The sequence below is a fragment of the Leucopleurus acutus genome (genome assembly GCF_964270905.1).
Source record: "Leucopleurus acutus genome assembly, chromosome: 9".
Lineage (NCBI taxonomy): Eukaryota > Metazoa > Chordata > Mammalia > Artiodactyla > Delphinidae > Leucopleurus > Leucopleurus acutus.
In genome coordinates, this window is record NC_139144.1 from 47,563,502 (window position 1) to 47,589,715 (window position 26,214).

At 38.5% G+C, this 26,214-nt stretch overlaps 1 protein-coding gene across 1 annotated transcript in view; it reads right to left on the bottom strand.

Annotated features, from left to right (window-relative positions):
* Positions 1-2,394: 2,394 nt before the first annotated feature.
* The window catches only part of UMAD1 (UBAP1-MVB12-associated (UMA) domain containing 1), a 255,292-nt gene continuing 231,472 nt past the window's right edge, over positions 2,395-26,214 (bottom strand). The window contains exon 4 of the mRNA XM_082846471.1: positions 2,395-4,257. Within this exon, the coding sequence (XP_082702597.1) occupies positions 4,000-4,257 (258 nt within the window). The 3' untranslated portion in view covers positions 2,395-3,999. The remainder of the gene's footprint in view (positions 4,258-26,214) is intronic.

Genomic DNA, 26,214 nt, shown 5'->3' on the forward strand with positions numbered 1-26,214 from the left:
GGCTTGTGCAGGCTTCCTGGTGAGAGGGACTGGTTCCTGCTCATGGTGGGTGGAGCTGGGTCTTTTCCCTCTGGTGGGCAGGGCCAAGCTAAGGGGTGTGTTTAGAGGGCTGTGGGCTCAGGAAGACTTTAAGCAGCCTGTCTGCAGATGGGTGGGACAGTGTTCCTGCCCTGTTGGTTTAGCTTGAGGTTTCCCAGCACTGGAGCCTACAGGCTGTGGGGTGGGGCCATGTCTTTGTAAGAAAATGGTGGCCTCCAGGAGGGCTCACGCCAATAAAGTATATTTTAATAGAAGTAATTTACAATGTTTTGTTAATTTCAGGTATACAGCAGTGATTCCATTATACATACACATAAACTTTTTTTCAGATTCTTTTCCATTACAGGTTATTACCAGATATTGAGTATAGTTCCCTGTGCTATACAATAGGTCCTTGTTGTTTACCTATTTTATATATAGTATGTACTTGTTAATCCCCAAATCCTAATTTATCTCCCCCCACCCCCACTATCCCCTTTGGTAAACCATAAGTTTGTTTTCTATGTCTGTGAATCTATTTCTGTTTTGTAAGTCAGTTCATTTGTATCATTTTTTAGATTCCACATATAAGTGATATCATATGATATTGGCTTTATCATACTAAGTAAAGTAAGATAGAGAATCTCTAGGTCCATCCATATTGCTGCAACTGGCATTATTTCATCTTTATGGCTGAGTAATATTCTAGTGTGTGTGTGTGTGTGTGTGTGTGTGTGTGTGTGTGTGTGTGTGTATATATATATATATATATATATATATATATATACCACAACGTCCTTATCCATTCATCTGTTGATAGACATTTAGGTTGCTCCCATGTATTGGCTAATGTAAATAGTGCTGCTATGAACATTGGGGTGCAGGTATCTTTTTGAATTACAGTTTTCAATTTATACTGTTTTCAATTTATCATTTTACTTTGAGAAAGAGAAAAAAAGTGTTGATGTCAATGAATGTTTACTTAAAAAAAGCTATTTGCGTTTCCAGAATTGTTAACAAGAAATGTGCTCTTGTTAATATTTAATGGTACAATTTTAAAAGTTCAGTTAATCAAAGTTTAATTCAACAGATTAATAGATTGGTCAGAATCTCCTCTCTAATTCTGTTTTTAGGAAAGAATGCAAATGTTGTTAAAGAAAGCTGGAAAAAAAAAAAGAGAAAAGAAACATGAAACTTCCTGAATGTGTTTTAGGGTTAAAAATAAGATTCAGTAAAATTGCTTGTACATTCTATACCTACAGTACTTTACAACGATAACTTGTATTGAAGAAAAGGACCATGATGCTTGATAAGGAGAGGGAAAAAAGTGTTCCCTATGGAATTCTTAACTAAGGAATTGCAGAAGAGTCAACCAACATATTTTAGCAATATTTTTCTTAGTGAGGTATTTAGTATAGAAAAAAATAATGGGGCAGGAGGGATCTACAATATAAATGTAGGTAGCTATATATTTTTATATTACTCGTTAAGCAGTTCAGTTAGTATGTATTTTGCATTTAATTAGACTGTTGTATGTGTGGTTAGTAATGAGAATTATAAGAGCTCCCTTTCGCAGAACACCTATGGTGTGTTCAAGCTTTATGCTGCCAGGCATTTGACAGACACCATCTAAAACCTAACACAACCCTGCAAGAGGCATACAATTACTATTTAATTGGAGAAGGAACTAAGGACACAAGAAATCAAGGGACTAACTCCAAATCACACAGCTTGTAAGTGAGGGAGCCATTACAAACTCTGGCTGCCTCAAATGCACCAGAGCATACAAGTTTTGTTATAACTCATATTATAATTATTAACACTATTAAAGGAAATATTTATCACTAACTAGGTGACTTAAATCATTTAACCTTTCTAGGCTTCAGGTTTCTCTTTGGTAAAATAGAGTTGGCTAGTTGATTAGTAATGTTTTTCCAGTTTTCAAAAAGTAACATTGATTTATATAGAGTAAGAAAATTAAAATGGACATTTTTACAATGTTTTTTGTTAAAAATAGGTCATTAACACTGGCCTTTACTAAATCTTGTGATGATGGGGATCTACCTTAAGATGGTCATGTGATTTCTCCCAAATCTCTAGTCTTATTAATCCAGGACTAGTGATCTTACCATTTTCAATGTTATTCCTTAAAACTTACATATAAGAGGAAATTTCATAATTTTCTCTGGACTACAAAAACTATGTACTTAAATCTTGGCCTTTCAAAGAATCAATAACTTGCACTCAGATATGAATAATGCAAAGAAAACCATTTTTCTGATCTGAAAATAATAAAAATATCAGTTTTTTAAAATTCATGTTTATTTAAATATCTTTTATAGACAAATGAAAATACTTATAAGCATATTTATAACATGGTAGACATACATATAAATGAAATGTATAAGTAGACAAAATTTAACACATAGACAAATTGATAACATGCTTACATTTGGCTTTAACATTGGCTGTACATTAACACGGATATTGGAAAAAAGATGTTTTCACAAAAACTGCTATAAAATGGTCACATTTGTCTTAGTAATAAGTTAGATTTCTTAGACTGATGTTTTATGAAAACTACGTGAAGCTCTAATTTAATCATTCACCTCATATGGTAGCATTATTTGTAAGTGAAGCATATTTCTGGCAATAGAAATGTACATTTACATTATAAATAATATAACATTTTATCAAGACCATGCCACATATATTAAACCAACATGCATGACACATTAAAACTTGAATAATTCACGTACCTTTATGCACAGTACTTAGTTTTGCTATGGCACTCTACCTTTGTGAAACATATAGTTAAGATTTGGCACAGAATCAATAAACTGTATTGCCACTAATCAGAACAAATGTGATTTAAATTTTCCATGGCATAGAAAATGCTCTATCACAATTTACCTCTTCCCTTTACAGTTTATGGACCAATGGCAGTTTTCTGGAATAAATAACAGATATTCACGAACTAAAAGTCCTGTTTAGGTGTTTTGCCTACACTCTAACTGGAAATGAGTCAGTTGCAGTTTTTGTAGCAGTAAAACATTTCCATCTGTATTTTGGCCAACGAATTTCTAAATAAGGGCTTTATCAGCAATAATACATATCATTATGAGATGCTTTTCTTTGGGAGGCAGAGAGGTTGAAAGGAAATATGGATCTCTTCATAAACCAGGAACATAGGTGGTAAGGAGAACAAATGCCAACTGAGGCAGAAGCAGGGAACGTTCTTTGGAAAGCTGGTGAGAGAGCAAACCGTGAAGTAGCAAAAACCAAAGGCAGGAACTCAGGACTCCATCAAGGTGGAACAGACTGCCACGGGATTAAGGAAACCAAAATCTGTCATTCAAAAGAAACAGTATCCAGAGCATTCTTCTTACAGCATTCTTACATCAGCAAACTACCATTGCTTTCTAGGAAAAGTTGTAAATTTCCACATCAATGTCTAAATCAAGACTGAAGAAATTAAGCTAACTGCCAACTTTTCTTCTTTTTTTCTGAATTCATTAATAAACACAGTGGAAGGAGAAAGGGGATAACATTAAGTAAGTTTCTTCCAAACCAGAGAAGAGAAATCACACTCCCTCTAAGTGGAGACTTCAGTTTCTTGTGGTAACTAAGAAAAATGCCTCAGTTCTTTTTCACAGTTTTTCTAAGATAAATATGAGGTGTTGTATTTTGAGAGACCGGTTGACGGAACCTACTCCTTTCATAAAACCTTGATAAATTAATATTTGTATTTATTATTAGGGGGAAAAGGAAGTAGTAGATCTTAAGTTTACTTTTTATACAAATATGCTTTATTCTAAAAAAATAGAGCAATGAATGTAATATTATTTGCTTTACGATCCTTGCTTTTCTGAGGGCCTTTAAGGGCCTTTAAACAGGGAAATGTCAAAAAACATCACACAGGTTAAATAAAACAGGCAAACTTTTGTCTTAAAGCTGTTAAGGTGCAAACAGACATAAAGATTACGAACCATAGAGCACTGAGTTTTCAAGAGTGAAATCATACCAAAACCTTGATAAGTTTTCGCTGACATCATAGGAGAGTAAGTGGTCGGGAAGGTCACTGATGGTGCCCTGCACGGCCAGCACATGCGGGGCCAAGGTGAAGGGTACGTCGCTCAGAAGCTCGGCCATTAATGAGCTGTTTTCCAGAGTCTGGCCTGCCTTATTTTCCATCTCGGGGCCTGCTACAGTCACACTGGATGAGTTTTCTTTGCCAATCTAAAAATACATATATATTTAAGTCATTTAGACCTTATGGACTTTGAGGTTATATGGCATTAATATATCAAAATGTGGCACTAATATATCAAAGTGATTGAGAAATGTGGAATATATAAACATTCCCAGATTAGAACGCAGCTATTTACTTACTTGAGAAATAAATCCATCTACATCTCTACTAGGTTTTATTTATTTATTTTTTAAATTAATTAATTTATTTTTGGCTGTGTTGGGTCTTTGTTGCTGTGAGCGGGCTTTCTCTAGTTGCGGCGAGCGGGGGCTACTCTTCGTTGGGGTGCACGGGCTTCTCATTGCGGTGGCTTCTCTTGTTGTGGAGCGTGGGCTCTAGGCGTGTGGGCTCAGTAGTTGTGGCTCGCCGGCTCTAGAGCACAGGCTCAGGAGTTGTGGCGCACGGGCTTAGTTGCTCTGCGGCATGTGGGATCTTCCCGGACCAGGGCTTGAACCCATGTCCCCTGCATTGGCAGGTGGATTCTTAACCAGTGCACCACCAGGGGAGTCCTCTACTCGGTTTTAAAATGAATCCTAAGCCCTACTCTTATTCAGATGGACCACCTAGGGGCCCCTCCAATACAAATGGGCCCTCTTGCTGTTTCGCTAGCCCAGATAATGTCCACGAAGTCTTTCTCTGCTTTTCCAAATCTGCTGTCAGCTTTCATGCCCCACAGAATCCCCAGCTTCCCTCTGAAATCTTATATCAACGTAGTTCAAAGTGACCTTGCTCACTTGAGAATGACTAGGGGGCAAACTGCCCAGGATATTATTTGGCATTTCCTTTACATGTCCTTGCTAGTTGCTGTTTCACGTGCTTATGTCTTATCCCCAACTAGAATCTAGGGTCCTTGAGGGCAAATAATCTATTTTACCTATCTTTGTATTCTCTGTCTTGCATACGTTACTGCTTTACCCTAATACATACTTGGGAATTTACCTCTCATGTGTACCGTACGTAGTGGTTGATAACCTGCCTTTCGCTGGAAGTAAAATCCTATGTTATGTAAGTTATTAAAATAAGAAGAATTGATACATCTTTTAATTCAATTTCTTTAAAGTTGGTATGTCTTGCGTACAGGAGTTTACCAAAAGACATGCAGCACTAGGGTGTTCATAGTAGCACTCAATGCAAGCCCTGAGCTGGTAGAGTGAGCTGGTATCCATTCATCAATAGTAGAATGGATAATAAACAGAAGTATATTTACAGCAATGAGAACGAACAACCTGCCACTACAAGCAGCTGAAACCTAACTCAAACCAGGTCAGGCAAAAATTTATTCCCCCCCGCCCCCCAGTCTCATGCAGAATCAAACTCCCGAGCCTTTACAAGGCCCATTGGGATCTGGCCTCGGGTACTTCTCTGTCCTTGCTCAGGCCCCTCTAGTTCCACTGTCTCCTTGCCGTGGCTCATGCAGTCTGCCTGCTTCTGCCTCAGGCCTTTGTTTTCCAGATCCTCCGCCCAAGAGGTTCTTCTCCCACATAAACACAGGGCTCTTTCCCTCCCCTCCTTTCCAGTGGTGGCCCAAATGTCACCTTCTCAGTGAGGCCTTTCCTGACTGTTTCATTAGACTGTTTCCTGCCACCTCACCTCGTCCACTCCAGCATTCCCTGCCTGCCTCTCCTGCTTCTGTCCTCTCCATAGTCCTTGGCACCTGGTTATAATGGTATCTAGTTTATTCTGATTATCATCCCTCAGAAGCTTAAGGAGTTTTTGTCTCTCATGTTCACTGCTATATCCCAAATGCCAGGATGAGTGTCTAGCGTTCGGTAAATATTTGTTGAATAAATGAAAGCAGACAAGACTTTTGCCTGAATAGGGCTTATATTATAATGGCTATAAATGCGGATAAATTCCTATCTCTAAGTCTAGAGGAGAATGATTTTCTGTGTAAGAAATAACAATTTTGTAAACCTGTGTATGGAAGTGCAAAATACGAACAGAAATGGGGTACATCATAAGTGTATACTTGGCTAAGTTTTTTGTTTTGTTTTGTTTTTTTTGCGGTACACGGGTCTCTCACTGTTGTGGCCTCTCCCGTTGTGGAGCACAGGCTCCGGACGCGCAGGCTCAGCGGCCATGGCTCACGGGCACAGCCGCTCCGCGGCACGTGGGATCTTCCTGGACCGGGGCACGAACCCACGTCCCCTGCATCGGCAGGCGGACTCTCAACCACTGTGCCACCAGGGAAGCCCTAGCTGGCTAAGTTTTAACCAGCGAAACACCTATGAGCAACCGCTACCCAGATCAGGAAATAGAAATGACCCTACTTCTATAGGGTCATAGAAAGAGAGTGGTGCTCTCTTTCAGTCACAGTCAACTCCCTGACCCCTAGATCACCATTCTGACTTCTAACAACATAGATTGAGTCACCTATTTTTATATTTTAAATGAAGGTAATCATACATTTTTGTTTGCAGCTTTTTTCACTCAATATTATATGTATGAGATTCATCCATGTTGTTGCATGTGGGATTAAAAATTTTTGAAGAACATATTTTTGCAGGGGAGATACATTCTGACTGATGGCTTAAAAGAACTGTTTGGTTGCCATGTTGACAGCAGGCAGTGAGGGGTAACAGGGCCAGGGAAGGAAGTAGGAAGACCAGCTGGGAAAGAGAGATGATGGTGATGTGGATTAGCGATGTGATAGTAAAGGTGAGAGAGAGCGGTTGGGTTTTAGATAGACTTAAAGGTTAAGGTCAATAGGGTGTGCTGATGGAATAGATGGTGGGGTGTGAGAAGAAGAGTGGAGTCAAGTATGAGGCCAAAGTTTTTGGCCTGAGCAATAAGGATGGGTTCTCCATTCACAGGTATGGGGCTTGGACAGGAAGGTCAAGAGTTCAGTTTTGGATGTTCCCCGTGCCTAGCGGACGTCTACGTGGAGCTGTTAGTAGGCAGAGGGATGTAACTTGAGTCTGGAGCTAGTGCAATCTGGTGGAGAAAGTCGGCTTGGTGTGTGTTTAAAAGAGGACGGGAGGAGAGAAAGTGAAGACAAATACGAGAACAGACAGTTTTCCAGACATTATGCTGTAAACGGGAAAAGAGATGGCCAGTAGCTGGAAAGGGAGGTGGGGTCATGAGAGCTGTCTCTTGATTTTTCTTTTTCTTTCTTAAGTTGGTAGAAACAATGTCTGTTTATATGCTAAAGAGAAGAAGCTCCTAAGAAAGGAAAACACAGAGATTCTGTAGAGAAGGAACTGCTCTCTTCACAGTCATCCCCCAACACCTAGAACAGAGGCTCTCAAGAAATACCTGTGTAGTAAGATGACTCTGGATGAATGAAGTTACCAAACACATCCCTATCAAGAGTTGTTTTACAGCTTCATGTGAAAATAAAATACCAGAATACTTTCTTAGGATGGCAACTAGAACAAATGTAACCTCACCCGGTGATGACAAAGCTTTTCAGACAGGTCCACGTAGGCAATGAATGGATAGAATCTGCTTCCTGAAACCTGACTGGGATTTAAATAGTAAGTGTCCCTGGGTCAGCCGAGAGCACAGGTATCAGTGAGTGATGATGCCACAATTCCAGCTTCTTTAAAGGGCATCACTATACACTGGTTTCCTGAAGATTACAGATGCACCAGGGCTTTGGTTACCATGGGCCAGCATGGCAGAATGTTTAAAAACACAGAGCATAGAGCTAGACTACTTGGGTACAAATCCTGCCTACTAATAAGCAAATGGCCTTGGACAAGTTATTCAACTTCTCTGCGTCTGTTTCCTTAGCTGTATTAGGAAATCAGTAGTAGTACCTATTTCATAGAATTGTTATGAGAATTATATGAAGTAATATAAGTAGTAAGTAATTTATGAGTAAGTAGAATAATGCTTAGCACATGTTAAAAGTCAGTGATAAATAAAAACTTCAGTAATGTCAGACCCCTCTTGGCTTTAGATAAAGTCTAGGATCCATCCATTTCTTTTGGGTTTTTTTTGACATTCACAGATGGTTCAAACAATCTTACCTTCCCCTCTCCTCTTATATCTTGTCTTCTCTCTTAATCTCATGGGCAAATGTTCCCTAGATCTGTTGATCGCATTCCATACCTGAACTTTCTTCTCTTTCTCCCTTGAGTACAGAATGTTCTCCAGTTTCATTAGCCAAATCATCTCCTTTCTTAAACAAAAGCATTCTTAAAATCTCACCTTCTCCACTAAAAAGGAGGTATGTTAACCCGGAGCACTCTGCTTTCTAAACATACAACTTCTAAGGTTTACCTCTCTGGCAGCAATGGTTATTCCTTTGTTCATGCTTTTATTAATGCTCTTCCCTTTCCTTTACAAATCATTCTTGTCTGTCAGAGCATAATTCCTTGAGGACAAGACTATATCTAGTATAATAAAGGAATTGAGCCATGTGGTTTCTTGTTCAAGGTCTCCTGATAAAACTGCCATATGCCATAAGCAGAAGGGGGCTGCTTCATCCACCTGGGCCTCAGTTCTCTATTCTGTAAAATGAGTGGTGAGGGGCAAAAAGTGATGATGATGGTGGTGATGGTGACAGCAACTAGCGTACATTGAACACTTTGTGCCAGGCTCCATCTAAGTGGTCTAAGTATATGAACTCATTTAAGTCTTGCAACAGCACTGTAGGGCGTGTCCTATTACTAGTCTCATGTTAAAAACAAGAGAACATTGAGGCACAGAAAGGTTAAGGAAGTTGTCTCATGTTACACAGCTAGCTAGTCTGTGGTAAAACTGAGAATCAAACTCAGTGATCTTGAAAGTTCTGTGTTCTAAGGTCTTGTACCTTTCAGCCATGCTTTGGGTAGACTGGCTGACTGGATGAACAAAGCCTCGAAAATTTAGGGGACAGTACTGGAAAATATGACAGTTACTAACATAGCATCTTGGCTTAATTTAGAAGGAAAAAACGACTCTACTAGCTTTTACCTTTAGGAAGCAAGGATTGAGAAAATCATTAAGGTGATAGATATTAGACTGAGGAAGGATGGAAAAGGAACTATAACTTAAGAGATATTCATCCCTGGAAATGAATCTACCAGTAGCCTGGATAAACCATGGGGAAAACACCATGGACAGTGAAACAAGACTGTCTATGAGCTGATCATGGGTGAAAGGGAGAGATAGGAAGGTATGTGGGCGTGTACTACAGTATTCTTTCTACCTTGGTATATGTTTGAAGACTTTCCATAATAAAAAGTTTCCAAAATTTAAATTAAGTTAAAAAACACTGTGGACACAGTGTTCCACTAAATGCCTCCTAGAAGGCTCTGAGTATCAGTGGTGCTATATGTCTTACTCCAGTATCTATTTCTTAACCGTTGGCTAGAGTGCCACGTTCCAGTCTCCAAGGAGGCTGCCTGCCCTCTTGGCAGCAAGGGTGCGTGCCATGATGCAGCTGCTGTTGGCATGCTGAGAGTTGGAAGGGGAGAAATTATAAGACAAAATAAGAGTAAGTCACAAAGAAAATGGGAGTCAAAATTCAAGGACCCTACACCCACTAACCCTGATCACTGAGTCCCTAGCTTGGCAGCCAATGGCAGCAGAGGTGGGGGGGTGAAGGCTGAGACAGGTGCATGAGTCCCCCTGCAAAAAGCAGCCTTCTCTCTTAGACACAAAGTCTTTCAATTTTTTTCATTTGCATAATACAATGGGTCTTTAAAGGGAAGAATGAGTATGTTAACCACAATGGAGCAGGAAGAAAAGAATCAATTAACCTTATGGTTAATAGCCAAATTTAAAAATAATACTTCAAATATTATGTTCATAAAGCATACTTGTTACTTTTGTGATTAATCCTGTTCACAGAAATGCTGCTATGATAATATTCTTGAATGTAAGTTCCTTCATATAATCTAGCTTTAATACTTCTTTTTCAAATGAACGTTTGCCCTTACACGGGTGAACATGAGTATACCATGTCAGAATCTTTTTTCATCTCAGGGAGAAAATAAATTTCCTTATCTGTATCATGACAACAAACAAAGTTTACAATTAATCAGCTGTTTTCATAAAAATTATTTCTTGTTCATCAGTTAACCTGTTAAAAATGGGCTGGCCAGAGCTTCCGTGGTGGCGCAGGGATTGAGAGTCCGCCTGCCGATGCAGGGGGCGCGGGTTCGTGCCCTGGTCCGGGAAGATCCCACATGCCGCGGAGCGGCTGGGCCCGTGAGCCATGGCCGCTGAGCCTGCGTACCGGGAAAAAAAAAAAAGGGCTGGCCAGGTTTATCTTGGGTTCCTTACATTCTATTATCTTTGTTTCGAATAATTCAAAGTGGTTTATAGGCACTATTCTTCCCTTTCTTGCAGAAGGGCTGTAAAAATTCATGAGGTTCAATCTGTAAAATCTTCTTAGAGCTTAGGAAAAAACACACTCCAAGAGTACAAGGCACATCACACTTTTTCGTAAAGTCTTAGAAAGATGAAGTCACTTTCCCAGAGCAACAGAAGGTTCGTGGCATCCTTGTGAACCTCACTCTTGGGTGTTTGGAAGCAAGGAAATGGAGGTTTAAGAACAGACTACTACATTTTTCCTGGCACAGAGGCTCCACTAACCGCCATGAAATCTATTAAGGGGAGCCAACTTCGCAAACGCGCTAACAATTTGGAGACTTCATCTACTTAGCCTTACCAGACTAAAGTATGAATAGTTTATTAATATGAACATCACCTATAGTTGGCATCTTTTAAAACCTCCTGCCTTTTTCTGCAACCCGTGTCTCAGATAAGTAGAGATAAAATAGTGTCCTATAAAAGCAAAATACTGAAGCATTGAAATTTAGAAACCAGCCTTAACCCCAACAGTAACAGAACCTATTAAAAGAACATGAAACCAAGTACAAAACACCCATTTATCACATTCAATTTACATGCAAAGAAGGTAGCTATATCAAGCATACTTCTAGGAAACGAGTTATAGTAAGAAGAGGTAATATCCAGCTCTGGCCGTCTATGCCTTTAAATTCTACGTCTATAAATAAAAGACACGTTCCCTTGAACAATAGCCTGAACAGGGAACACCGTCACTTTATCTCCTCAGATAACTATCCATTCTATTTTGGCTTCAGCTGCTATCTGCTTGCATTACATCAGCGTCTCGATGGGGGTGGGGTAGGGGGCAAATCTGAGTCAGAAGCATCAGGGGACAAGAGGTTAGGAAAAGGTGATACAAGTAATGGCACAGTTAAGGCAGTACTCAAGCTTCTTACTTCTTCTAAGAAGTTACTTGCCAATAAATGTCTGGCTAGCTGATAAAAGCCAGAGGATTGGGCTCTTCCACCTACGTAAGTCCTAAGCAATAGTCTCCTTTCAATTGGGAGACATTATACTGCAAAGGAAGAGACTATTTCGTTTTCTGCCAATCCCCACTACCCAGAACAGTCATACCTGCACATGACAAGCACCCATTAAATATTCCGAATGGCACTGAATCTGGTCCCCTTGTTCCTCAGATACCCTAGACTTGATTTTTAAATTAAGGGGTTGGTCCAAACGAACAAACAAAAGCCCAGAATACTTTACCACTGATACAGATAAATTAGGCAGAAGAGAGCTGAAATCACTCAAAACTTCTGTGTTCCATGTGACTTGGGCTCCTAGTTCAAGGATACTGCATATTTTGGTAGCAAACTAAGAGGCTAGGTTAGAAAGCAGGTATTTTCTTTGCTCCCTTTTCTTTCTGATTTATGACATCATTTCAGTTTTCATTTCTTTTGTTTCCTTATTTGCTCCCCTTTTCTCTTCTTTCTTTTTTCCTCAGTGTTTCCACCTGCTCAAGCTTCCTGATGCTCCCATCTTTCTTTAAAAAAGAAAAAAAGTTCTCCTGACTTCCTCTTTTCAGAACTCCAGCTGACTGTACGTGAAGAAGGAGAAGCAAGCCGGCTGTCACTTGCTTCTGTAATCTGTTCCATGTATTCTTGGAAAAGTGGCTTCACTAAAGCCAGAAAATTTTCTGTACTAGCCAACTGGAGTGGGGGAGCAGTGGGAAGAGGAAAGAAGAGCATTTTAGGAAATGAACCTGGAAGAAACAGTGTGTTCAATGTGGGATCCTGTTTCATACTGGTTTTGAAACTACAAAGGGCTGTTGCAGTGATTTTTTAAAAAAAAACATTTAAAAAGTTTATAAAAATTCGTGATCTTTAACCTTAAGCTGTCCAGACATCTCCTATTTTCCCAGTAAGCCTCCCCCATTCGTTCTTTACAGCACGGATTTCACCCCTTCTCTTCTCTCGCCCGACATCATCACCTTCCTCCTTGCTGTCAGCAGGTGGTTAGCCTCCTACTTAATAGAGAAAATAGGAACCATCAGCTGAGGATCTCCTCTACTTGCTGTATCCAAAAGACTTATCTACATTTGAACCCATCTGTGCTTCCCTCCTGCCACAGAGGGCAAGTTGCCCTCCTCCTACCCAAAGCGAACCCTTCCCCGGTGCTCCACGTTCATCTTGTCCCCACTCTTCAAGGACATGGCTTCATCAGTCAGAAGCTCCTCTAATTGCTCATCTTTCATACAATCAGTTCACCATTTACAGAAAATTCTCCTCAAGTCTATATGGCCCATTGACATCTCACCCACTGAACTCCCCTCCCACACTATCTTTCTACTTTGTTTCTCAGCCCGGCTGAGACCATTGCTGACACTGGCTATCTGCTTCATTCCTCACCCACTGCCATCCGCCTCTATCTCTGCCCCTCCACTGCCACTGATTTCTCCAAGGTTACTCATAATCACTCTTTTGCTAAACTCAGAAGATGACGTGAAGTGCTAAACTTACAGGACCTCTTCGTTGCACTTAAAACAGGTGACTCTTTGAGTTTTTATTTCTTGTTAGTTTTTCCTTCTGTTTTTTTGCCTATTTCTGAAATAGTATTTTCCAGGGCCTCATTTCTGTTCCTTTATTCTTAGTCTCAACACACTTCCCTGCATGAGCTTATCCATATCCAAGGTGCCTACTGCCCTACTCCTCCACCCAAAGTACATAAGTATGTTGATACATGTGTGTACACACACACACACACACACACACACACACACACACACACCCCAGTCTCGAACCCAGCTTTCTATCTAGAGCTCCTAACCCATATGTTCAAACCCTATTATACATTTTCTTTCAGATATTCAACAGGGATCTTAACTCAGTGTGTTCTAAACCTTGCTCTCATCTTTTCCCTAAGTCTACCCCAAACCTAATGCTCTCCTAATAAATATTTTCTGTATTGGTGAAGAGTACTAACACAGTTGCCCAACACAGAAACCTGAATTATCTTCGACTTCTCTTTCCCTCTCACTTCCTCTATGCAGTAAATGACAGAGTCCTACTGACTTTGATGTTTTTAATGTCTCCCCAAGTCCATCCATTTCTCTTTAGGTCCACTGTCACTCTCTTAGTCCAGGCCACCAGGGCCTCCTGCTGTGAGTGTTACCAGAGCTGCCCCCTATACTGCATTCTCCCTATCACTGGTGATGTCTAAAACCCACGCTGTTCCTTGCTTAAAACTCCTCAATGTCTTCGGAGAAAAGCACAAACTCCTTATCATAGCATATAAGGTATGATCTGGCCTTGCTCATCCCTCCAGTTTCTTTTATTACCGTTCTCTAAACTCTTTACTCCATTTAAATGATTGCTGTTACCCAAACACGCCAGGCTCTCTTTTTAGCTCCGAGCCTTGTCTTATTTTCAATTACTTTTGCCTAAATTAGGACATCTTTCTCTCTTTTGCTACTCCCTTCATCTTGCCTATAGGATGCACTTCAGGACTCTTTTAGAAAGCTTTCCCCAACTAGCTCCTCAAACCTGGGCCATGTCCCTGTCCGTGTGTTCCCTTAACAGTCTGCGCATACCTCTCTCACAGTATATATCATAGTGGAATCGAATTCTCTGTCACCATCATAAAACTATGGGCAGCTCAAAGCCAGCGACAATAGATTTCCTCTCCATTTCCCTAGCAATCAGAGCAATGCCTGGCTCATGACAGGTGATCAATACATGTTTAGTGAATGGCTAAATAATTTAAATTTCTTCATATTATGTTAATCCTGGATTTCTGCATTTGTTTGTTTGCTCCTAATAAGACTTTATCACCTCTTTTCCACAATATCACTGACATGTCATACATGTCAGACAGAACTTAAAACTAGTGGGAGACCCCAGCTACATCTATTTCTTGAAGAAAGAGATGGGTTGTTCTTGACTTGCCAAATGAACCATTTCACAAATACGTCTTCCAAAGGAAGCTCAATGTGGTCCTGCCACAATAGAGATGAAACTGTTTGGGAAATATTTTTACCAGAGACCTACCTTTCTTTCACTGAGAGAAGGACAGAAGCTAACCTTAGCTACTCCAAGTTCCCCTTAATCAACTGTCTTAGTCTGTTCAGGCTGCTTAGACTAGGTAGCTTATAAACAACAGAAGTTTATTTCTCATGGTTCTGGAGGCTGAGGAGTCCAAGATGAAGGTGCTGGCAGATTCAGTGTGGGGTAAGGCCTGCTTTCTGGCTCACAGACTGCCCTCTTTTTGCTGTAACATCAAATGGCAGAAGGGTCCAAGGAGCTCCCTGGGGCCTCTTTTATAAGGGCCCTTATCTCATCTATGAGGTCTTTTACCCTCATGACCTAATCACCTCCCAAAGGCCCAGCCTCCAAATACTCTCACACTGGAGATTAGTTTCAACATGAGAAATTGGGGGGGGGGGGGTGCAATCAGTCTATAGCTTCAACCTGCCTTGCTTAGGAGCCAGTATTTCTCCACAACTATGTGGTACAGTCTGACGGAGTTGCAGGGGAGCCTGTGCTTGGGGGCAGGGGTATGGGGTATAGGGCCAGCAACAGGGCAGCAGGACTAGGTAAGCAGTGTAAGGGGAGGAAATCCTGAGAGATGACAGCTGAAGAGGTGGGTAGGAGAGGGGATGGGGAGGTAAATGCCATTTATTTAGTTTCTGTTCACCTCTGTTAAAGAGAAAAGCCTCTTTCTTCTTTGGTTTCCATGAAGGCGGATTTTTCTTTAAGCACCCTGGCCTTCTGCCCACCCCCTACTCCTCCCCAAGGAGGTAGAATGAGTTACCTGGTTGGTGGAAGATAGCCAAGGATCCATGTTTCTAGATGGGGGAAATTGAACCACCCAAGATCCTGAGGCCTGGGGAAAGTCTCTTTCTCCTTCTCTCTCTACTTGGACTAGGGGAGACAAGTAACCTGGGTAAGAGTGTGTGCTGTGCTGGCTTAAACTTTCCCCACAGTCTAGACGTGGGTTATTGGGACCCTGGAAGTCCATTTTAGCTGTTACACTAAGCTGCCTCCTCCAACCTAGGCTCTATCAGTCAAAAGGGTGAGCGCCATCTTCTTTCTCTGTTTGCTGGCTCTTTGGTCTTATTTCTCCATTGGCTCAGGATGCAGGTGAGGAAAAGCAGTGCCCTGTATTAGGACGTTAGGACCCCACCGATTTCTACTTCCCAAAGCAACTCCATGTACAGTAAAAAAGAGAGGCATCTTAAACACACCGAAAAATAGAAACAAACCAGCAAAAACAAAGTCATGCAGATATGAAATGATCTGGAAATTTAAAACATAACAAAGTAGGGCTTCCCCGGCGGTGCAGTGGTTGGGAGTCCGCCTGCCGATGCAGGGGACACGGGTTCATGCCCCGGTCCGGGAAGATCCCACATGCCGCGGAGCGGCTGGGCCCGTGAGCCATGGCCGCTGAGCCTGCGCGTCCGGAGCCTGTGCTCCGCAACGGGAGAGGCCACAACAGTGAGAGGCCCGCGTACCGCAAAAAAAAAAAAAAAAAAAAAGATGTTAAAATATAACAAAGTAACGGTTTTTAAAACTTATGTGCCCTATAATGCTCTATGAAACAATTTATTGGTACGATTTTATCAGTTTCGTAATTCAGTTAAATCTATGAGATCAGAAAAGTTCTAATCAGAACCTTGGAAAAATGGCAATTAATATTTGCTTAGGGCTTTACATGGTTTTTGAAGTTGTCTCACATACGTTATTTCACTTGAGCCTCACAACCCACTAAATCTGATTGGGAAGCTATTGTTTCTATTCTCATCTTCCGAGGCTCAGAGTTTAGTGATTATCTAAGGTCACACCACTACGAACTGACAAAGACTTGTACTCAGGGTCTCCTGACTTAGAATCTGATGTTCCCACTCCAATATAAAGGTCATCATCAAGAGAAATAATTTTAAAGTTTACCTGTCTGGTTGTTTTAGTTTTTAAAGAACTTAAATTTAACAATTTCTCTATGGACAAGTGTTTTCTGGAGTAGAGGATGAAGTTCCAAAAATACAGACTGTGCCACTCTAGAAACAGCGTTTAAAGTAACGGTTCAGCTAAGCATCTTATTACTAGGTTAAATCTATCAAGCTGGATAAAAAATGTAATAGCTTAGAAAACTGCAGCATCTGATCACCGCCAAGGTTACACAATGGCTTAGGCTTTTGTGCACAAATTCTTCAAGCTTGTTATGCACACCACAGTTTTGAAGAATTTGATATCGCTTATTAGTCACACTGGAACCTACTTAACTTCCCATTTACATAGTTTTATTTATTTCAAATATCTATTCAACTTCTTCAGAATGCAATGCAACAAGATCATATTTTTTCTAGGTAATTTCAAAGGAAAACAATGAAAAGTGATCTTGCACATTTCCTCAGCACACTGAATATTAATTTCATTGTAATGATTTTCATTTTGTAAAACAATAAAGTACTTCAACTGTCTGCATATATAATCAGAAAGAAAATGGAATACTTTTCTATTTTTAAAGCTGGTAAGAGAATATAAATCTATATATTTGTTTTTATATAACTAGATGTTTAAATGTATATCATTAGATGTTTATAATTAGATATAAAAACAAATGTTTTATACTTATATAGTATTGATTGAATGGAAATAATACCATAGGATACTAGTAGGAAATACAAAAAGAAAGTAAATCTAAAAATATTAAGTAATAGCTATATGCTGGCTTTTTTGGCATGTGCTTTGATGAAATGAACATTTAATAAATGTATAACCTAAGTATAATATACATTTTAAAGAACATTTAGAATTTAATCAATTCATGTTAAGGTTGCTGTTTGAAGACAGAAAGCTAATCTGTTTTGCTGCTCTTTTAACTGCAAAATTTATATTTTGTCATTGTTTTATCATTATTATGTAAAAACATAATTTTTAGTATGCACTTCAAATTGTCATGTTCATAGCTAGAATTCAAAGACAATTATCAGTAGGATCTCATGCTCACACTGCATATAAACATCTTTCTAGTCTCAGGAAACAAATAATTCTTTAAGAAATAGAAAAATACTAGTTAAGAAAAGCCTTAGTTTCTTTGTAAATTGAATTTGATGTGTGGAATGGTCCACACACTTGAAAATACTATGGTTGGTGAATACACAATTGTACGTTTTCACATACAGATGCAAGTGAAAGAGAAATGCATCATACCAAGTTGAGTACAGAAATTATGAAGGTAGGCTAATTAAATTCCACTGAGAGGGCATTTGAGTGATAGTGTTACCTAGGTGTGCTGTACCTAACCCAGAACTCCACTAGAAAAACAGTGTTTGGAAAACTGAAGAGGTGAGCAGAAAGCTGTGTCACTTGACTTTGGCTCTCATTTGCAAAAAGGTTATATTTCAAAATAGAAGATGGGGCTGGAAAAGTAAACACAGCTGTGTTTTCTCCACCCCAGTGTGAGAATGAAGGGGCTCTTAGGAGTGGCAGGAGGCTAAGTCACTGCTTGGTGCACACTCAAGAGCCCCAAATAGAATGCTATTATTTCATTTTATGGCTAACTCAGGATAGTATTTTTTATTGTGGTAAAATATACACAACATAAAATTTATCATCCTAACCATTTTTAAGTGTATAATTCAGTGGCACTAAATACATTCACAACGTTGCACAATTAACACCATTATCCATCTCTAGAACTTTTTTATCAGCCCAAACAGAAACTTCATTCTGCTCTTGATAATAAGAAACAAGCATTTAGGAGTCAAATACGAAAAATACAGGCAGGTACTAATCTTTTAATAATTCACCATTATATTATTAAGAACTCTGACTATATTTTCTCAGGCCAATGAGTCCACAACAGAGATGAAATCTTATATATCTTCAATAAACAGATGTAGGAAAATTATTATTATAGTATTCATATTATAATTAGAATAACAATAAATAAGATAAAACATATTAAAATTATCTTGAATGTCAGTACTTGAAAAAAGGCAAATTAAGTTGTACGAGCTGAACGTTGGTAGAGAATCTGAAAGGTACTTCAGAGCACTGTCAAGATTGCTGGTGTAGGTTTGTTGTGGGGTATTTTAATTAGAAGTATCTCTAGGAAATCTGGAGAGCTGTGTTCATTAAGGTTTTTTTGTTTTACTCCCATAAATAGTAAGGTAACATGGTAGAATTTTCCCAAAGTTAAGTGGCAAAATCTGATAGAAGGGGTATAAGAAAGATGTATGTGCATGAAAGAAAGCAATTCATTGGAAGGAAGAATGACTGGTTATCAGCAGTGAAAGTGAGAGTACAGTCCATCTGCTAAGTGACAGAAATGGAAGATGGGATGTGCTAGGAAGAGCGTCACACAGCTCCTTTTTGGCCACCAGGAGACTTTACCATGGATCAACTTGGTTTTCACGATTGCCAACCCAGGGAGCAGAGAGGCCTCATGGAGGGTGGGAGGAAGAAGTAGCACCATGTAAATCTAGGACCCAGCTATTTGCATGGTGGTTCTTGGTAATCTGAGCACTAGTTTCCAAAGATCTAGTATTTCACCAAAGTTTCTAGGTAGTCAATTTTCAGAACACAGTACAGATTTTCCTTTAGCCTTCTAGAAATAATTCCTATGGTTTCAACTGCCAAAGTGGCCTAAAAATGAACACCTGTAATTTCCAAAAGTGTTCTTAAATGTACAGATTCTACACTCAGAATCCAACAGAGCTGTTTTCCCCTCCTAGGCCTTTTTTGCAGGTGAGTTGATGATGGGAATTCTCTGAAGAAAGTAGATAATTTATGGCTACCCATGAGGATGGAAATAAGGGTTTAGATTATGAACTCTGATATACACTAATAAGTAAACTATATTAGTTACTAGTGACTAATTATATTAACTTCATTTTGGTTCAGTCCTAATGTTCTAATAGTGTACTTATGTCTACTACCACAGATAGTTCACATTTAATGAGCACTTATTTGCCAGTCACTATTCTAAGTTTCATTTAATTTTTCCATTTAAGAGATGGGAAATACTGAAACGCAGAGAATTTAGTCTAACTCCAGAATTAGACTTTTAGCTGTTATTCTATTCTGCCTCACAAGTACAACACAGTCTAAGGAAACATCACTTTGTGCCTTTTAAAATGTGGTGTAATTGCTTCTAAAGACCAAAAAAGTATCTTCTCCTTCAAAAAGGGCTGTAGGATACTGTTCTAATAATCATACTTTCTTTTTCTTTCAAAACAAAAACAAAAGCACATGGGATGGTAAGATACCAATTAAAAAAAAGAAAGGAAAAAACATTGGGTGTTGTATTATGTCTCATTTTTATATCTAGCTGGATACGCTAATTCTATGTGGATCTTAGAAACCCTGAAATTATAGACTGTTCAGACTATTTTAATCCCTAAAAGCACCGTTGTGAAGCCTCAGTAACATATTTTTAAAATAACATTTTTACCTTAACCAAATATATTCCAGTTAAATTTAAGAACCTAAAGTAACCACATACTGTCCTTTGTTCAATGAAGATGACTCTTCCTGAAACACACCCTCTGTGGTCAGTTTTCCAGTGACAGGGACTGACTGCATTCAGTTGCCCACATTTCCCAGCTCATGGCACTTGGTGAGCAACGGCAAAAAGGTGCCAGGTGGCTGGAACCTGGGTTGCAATTTGTTCTCAGGAAACAGAGAAGATACGTTGCCTTTAACGGGCCCAAACACATGATCTGGGTCTACTTAACATTATTCTTGAACCAACTATGCTAAGAGATTATATCACAGGCAAGAGAAGAGAATGAGAACATTTCCGGGACTCAATATAGTTGCAGACTTCTGGGTGGACCCTTAAATGCAGAAAAAAAGGGAAGTACATCATCACTATTTATGCCCAAAGTAGCACAAATAAAAGTGGTGCTTTCATGCTCAAAGTGCACAGTTGATTTTAAAAAGGCCCACGAGTGCATTTTTACTTCCTATTTATTCAATTGCTTTGAACTAAAACCTAAACAAAAATTGATTAAAGTGTTGTAGTTCAAAATAGAAATTTCATGGTGATTGCTTGAAAAGATCTGGATCATCAACTAGAAAAAGTAAAGCAAATCACAAGTTTTAAAAACAATTTCAAATTACTGAGTAGCTAATCACTGAGAAGAAAACAAAGAATATTTTCACTTGCACAAAAATTTACTCAATTTATGCTACTCCTTCAGTTTTCTTTTCCGCAACCCAAAAAAGTTAATCTGTTTTTGAAAAGAGACCGGGACAGACAATATACATAAAGTGTATGCTTTTTGTTGCATGAAGTTTGTACTGTCTCTTAGTATGATTTACATGAGCTTAGGGAAAATCAATTAATGTCATACATCACATCAATAAAATAAAAAATAAAAACCAATATCATCTCAATAGGCTCAGGAAAAAAATGTGAAAAAAATCTAATACCCCTTCATGATAAAAACACTCAACAAATTAGGAACTGAAGGGAACTTCCTCAACCTGATAAAGGACATTTACGGAAAAGTCAAGCTAATATCATACTTTACGGTGAAAAACTAGATGCTTTCCCCCTAGGATTTTGAACAAGACAAGGATGTCCACTCTTACCACTTCTATTCAAAATATTACTAAAGGTTCTAGTCAGGGCAGTTAGGCTATCAATAAACAACAATAACAAAACAAATAATAGATAGCATCCAGATTAGAAAAGAAGTAAAATTATCTCTCTGCACACATAACATGACCTTATTTATAAGAAAATCTAGGAAACCCACCGAAATACTATTAGAACTAATAAGTTTAGCAAGGTTGCAAAATGCAAGATGAATATACAAAAATCAGTTGTAGTCATCTGTAGAATCAATGCTATCCCTATTAGAATCTCAGCTGATTTCTTTGTTGAAGTTGACAAGCTGATCCTAAAATTCATATGGAAATACCAGGTATCCAGAATTGCCAGAACAATCTTGAAAAAGAGAACAATGTGGGAGGAGCCATACTTTCTGATCTCAAAACTCACTACAAAGCAACAGTAATCAAGACAATGTGGTACTTGCATAAGGATACACATGTATATTAATGGAACAAAAAGTCCAGAAATAAACCTGTGTGTCATTGGTCAACTGATTTTTGACAACAGTGTCAACATCATTCAATGGGGAAAGAACAGTCTTTTCAACAAATGATGCTGGGATGCACAGTCACATATAAAGGCAAATTGGACCCTTATAACACACCACATACAAAAATGAACTCAAAATGAATCAAAGTCCTATAAGAGCTAAACTATAAAACTCTTAGAAGAAAAAATAGGGGCAAATCTGCATGGCCTCAAATTTGGCAATGGATTCTTAAATATGACACCAAAGCACAAGCAACAAAAGAAAAAATAGATAAATTAGACCTCATCAAAACTGTAAACTTCTATGCTTCGAAGGACACTATCAAGAAAGTGAAAAGGCAACCTGTAGAAGGGGAGAAAATATTTGCAAATCATATATCTGATAAGGGATATGCATCTAGAATATATAAAAAACTCTTATAACTCAATAATTAAAAAAGATAACCTATTTGAAGAACAGAAAAAGGATCTGAATAGACATTTCTTCAAAGCAGATAAATGGCCAATAAGCATGTGAAAAGATGCTTGACATTATTAGCTGTGAAGGAAATGCCAAAAAACCCCCCACAAAACCCTCAAGATACCTACAGTGAAACACTTCACACCCATTAGGATGGCTATAATCAAAAAGTCAGATAATAACAACTGCTGGCTAGGATGTGGAGAAACTGGAACTGTCACACATGCTGGTTGGAATATAAAATGGTGCAGATACTTTGGAAAACTGCTTGGCAGTTTCTCAAACGTTTAAACAGAGAATTATCATAGTCCCGGCAATTCCACTCCTAGATATACACTCAAGAAAATTAAAAAGAGGCATTCAAAAAAATACTTGTATATTTTTATAATAGCATTATTCATAATAGCCAAAAGGTGGAAACAATCCAACTGATGAATAGATAAACAAAATGTGGTATATCCACATAATGGAATATTATTCAACAATTAAAGGAGTAAAAAGAAATGAAATACTGGTACATGTTTCAAATGGATTACCCTTGAAAACACCATGCTAAGTGAAAGAAGTGTCACAAAAGACCACATATAATTCTACTTATATGAAATATTCAGAAGAGGCAAATCTATTGAGACAGAAAGTAGATTAATGGTGAAAATTTCACCTTTACTTCCAATAGATCAAAGCTACATCTTCAAGTATAAGGAATACATATTGGTCATAGTGAGTGTTTTTTATTTTCTTGAACCCTCAATCAGACTCATATAGGAAACACTTTCATTCTTTTGCCAACATATTTTTGAAAATCATAAATCTATACTCATTTTAAAATTTCATCTAAGCAGTATATAATATTTAGATAAACTTGAAAAAGGAATATTGGAGATGCTACTATATCTAATGCACTTAAAAAACACTAACATCTTTATAAGTTATTCCTCTACACTAATTACCATGGCCCAATTCCTTCTCTTCATTTTACTGTTAGCTTCATTGTAGTAATAATCATCCTTAGATACATGAACTTACTGAACTTATGGAAGAAAAAAATTAAGCTCTTCTATTAAGAGATACCCTTCTATAAAAATTTACCTTTCAAGTTTAGTAATTATAAAAATTTGTAATATATTTATATTGTTTTGATTGATTACATATTACCAATAATTAAAATAATAATTCAGAAGAAAATTTCTAACACTTGGCCTATGGTCATAGTAGATATATACACATACACACACATATATATATTTAATTTATACCAATATTTTTTGTTGCTAAGAAATATGGTATAGTAATCAATAAAAGACCTTCAAGATAAAGGATTAAACTCAGTGGATAGAAATCTGAGTTCAAGTAGGAAAAGGAATGATGTAAAATTTCTGATTGTTGAAGAGCCTGTGCATGTAGTTTTTAGATGGATGATGTCATGTGGCAAATTGCTGTGGGACTTCAATTTCATTGGACATACATAAAGGAATGATAAAATAGTTTTATGTTTAAATGTCAATATTTACAATATGTTGGAAATCCCATCCTTTGCAACTGTTAAACTTATGATAGAAAATATTTATGACATCTTAGTATAAGGAGGTACATCGTTATTAGACTTCTTTTAAGAATAACTGGTCTAGGGTATATATACAAAATTGTTTTCACATTTGAGAGATTTTGCCAAATTGCTCTCTAGAGTAGTTGTCTAGACTTATACTGGCTGTGAGCATTTTCTTTTTCATACACCACCACCAAATCTTGGTGATTTTCAGGTTTTTTAATCTTTCCCAATCTGAATGAGAAAAGGTATCATTTTAATTTGCCTTTGCTCCCCAGTTCTAACACTCTTTGCTTCAATTTAATGCTTTAAGTCTCATCTTAAATACTATTTCCGCAGAGAGACCTGCTCTGTCCACCTCATCTTAAAGTAGATCCTCCCAAGTACCTCTAGCTGTTCTCTAGCTCATCGCACGGGTTATTTCCTTCACTATACTTCCAATGACCTGATGTAATTTTATAGATTTGCATATTTTATTTATTTATTTATTGCGGTACACGGGCCTCTCACTGTTGTGGCCTCTCCCGTTGCGGAGCACAGGCTCCGGACGTGCAGGCTCAGCGGCCATGGCTCACGGGCCTAGCCGCTCCGCGGCATGTGGGATCTTCCCGGACAGAGGCACGAACCCGCGTCCCCTGCATCGGCAGGCGGACTCTCAACCACTGCACAACCAGGGAAGCCCTATTTGCCTATTTTATTTTAGATTAGTTTTTATCTCCTACTAAAATGCAAACCCTGTGAGTCAGAGCCCCTGTGCAGTCAATTGTATATGTAGTACGTAGCAGAATACCTGGCACACAGTAGACACTCAATAAATACTGCTGAATGAATGAGCGTTTCTGGGCTGAGTAAAGGACTGGTGTTATCTTCCACCCTTCCTTCAGAAGACCTCCCACAATCCACTGGGACCATAATCCCTGCCTCCTGGTCTTCCCCTTGGCTACACTCCTTAATTTTATTCTGGATGAACTCCTATGTGCATACCGCCACAAATGCTTTTGCAGTGAACTGTGTTGAACTGTAGAAAAGACAATATAAACATACTTGATAAGGGCTCCCCAGCTATGTGATCTTGGAAAAGTTGCTGTATGTTTCTGCACCTTGGTTACTTAATCTTCATATGTCTCAGTTTCCTCATCTGTAAAATGGAAATAAGTGAGCCTACTTAGTGAGATGCTGTGAGAAATGAGTAACACCAATAAAGCTCCTTAATATGGTTCCTGGAACACAGTAAGTAAGGACTCAGTAAATGTTAGTTATTATTTCCTTGCCAACTGTAATGAAATTTGAAAATATAAGTTAAGTCTACCTGCCACATTCAGTATTATCCTAAATATCAACATAAGGGAAATACGTTAAGAAATCCAAGTAATATAAAATCTAATCATAACTTGAGTAACAGGTAGACTAATATCACTGTAAGAATCTGGCATACGGAGTTTTCCAAAGAACAAGAGAAATTATTTGATTATCCTTGCAAATTGAGAAAGTAGTATAAATAGGGCTGGCAGATACGACAGACTTGCCAGGGTACATACAGCTTTTTAAAAACCTTTCCTTCAGAAATACAGATAATTGACCTAGTAATTTTAAAAGCAGTCTTTACTTTCTAGTTATCTTTTTCATTAAGTTTGATGACTGGATAATAAAAGAGCCAATAACAATTTTTTTAACACCTTTATTGGAGTATAATTGTTTTACAATGGTGTGTTAGTTTCTGCTTTATAACAAAGTGAATCAGCTATACATATACATATGTCCCTTTTTTTTAACATCTTTATTGGAGTATAATGGCCTTACAATGGTGTGTTAGTTTCTGCTTTGTAACAAAGTGAATCAGTTATACATATGTTCCCATATCTCTTCCCTCTTGCATCTCCCTCCCTCCCACCCTCCCTATCCCGCCCCTCTAAGTGGTCACAAACCACCTAGCTGATCTCCCTGTGCCATGCGGCTGCTTCCCACTAGCTATGCACCCTACGTTTGGTAGTGTATATATGTCCATTGACACTCTCTCACTTTGTCCCAGCTTACCCTTCCCCCACCCCATATCCTCAAGTCCATTCTCTAGTAGGTCTGCATCTTTATTCCCATCTTGCCCCTATGTTCTTCTGACCATTTTTTGTCTTTGTTTTTTTAGATTCAATATATATGTGTTAGCATATGGTATTTGTTTTTCTCTTTCTGAGTTACTTAACTCTGTATGACAGTCTCTAGGTCCATCCACCTCACTACAAATAACTCAGTTTCGTTCCTTTTTATTGCTGAGTAATATTCCATTGTATATATGTGCCACATCTTCTTTATCCATTCATCTGTCGATGGACACTTAGGTTGCTTCCATGTCCTGGCTATTGTAAATAGAGCTGCAATGAACATTTTGGTACATGACTCTTTTTGAATTATGGTTTTCTCAGGGTATATACCCAGTAGTGGGATTGCTGGGTCATATGGTAGTTCTATTTTTAGTCTTTTAAGGCCAATAACAATTTTTATAATGATTTCCTGGCTGCCAAACCCAAGTGGTAGAAATAAGGCAGCATTCCAGTCAAGATTTCACCAATTTCTCCCTTTCCCTTCCTGTAACAATGCTCAGAG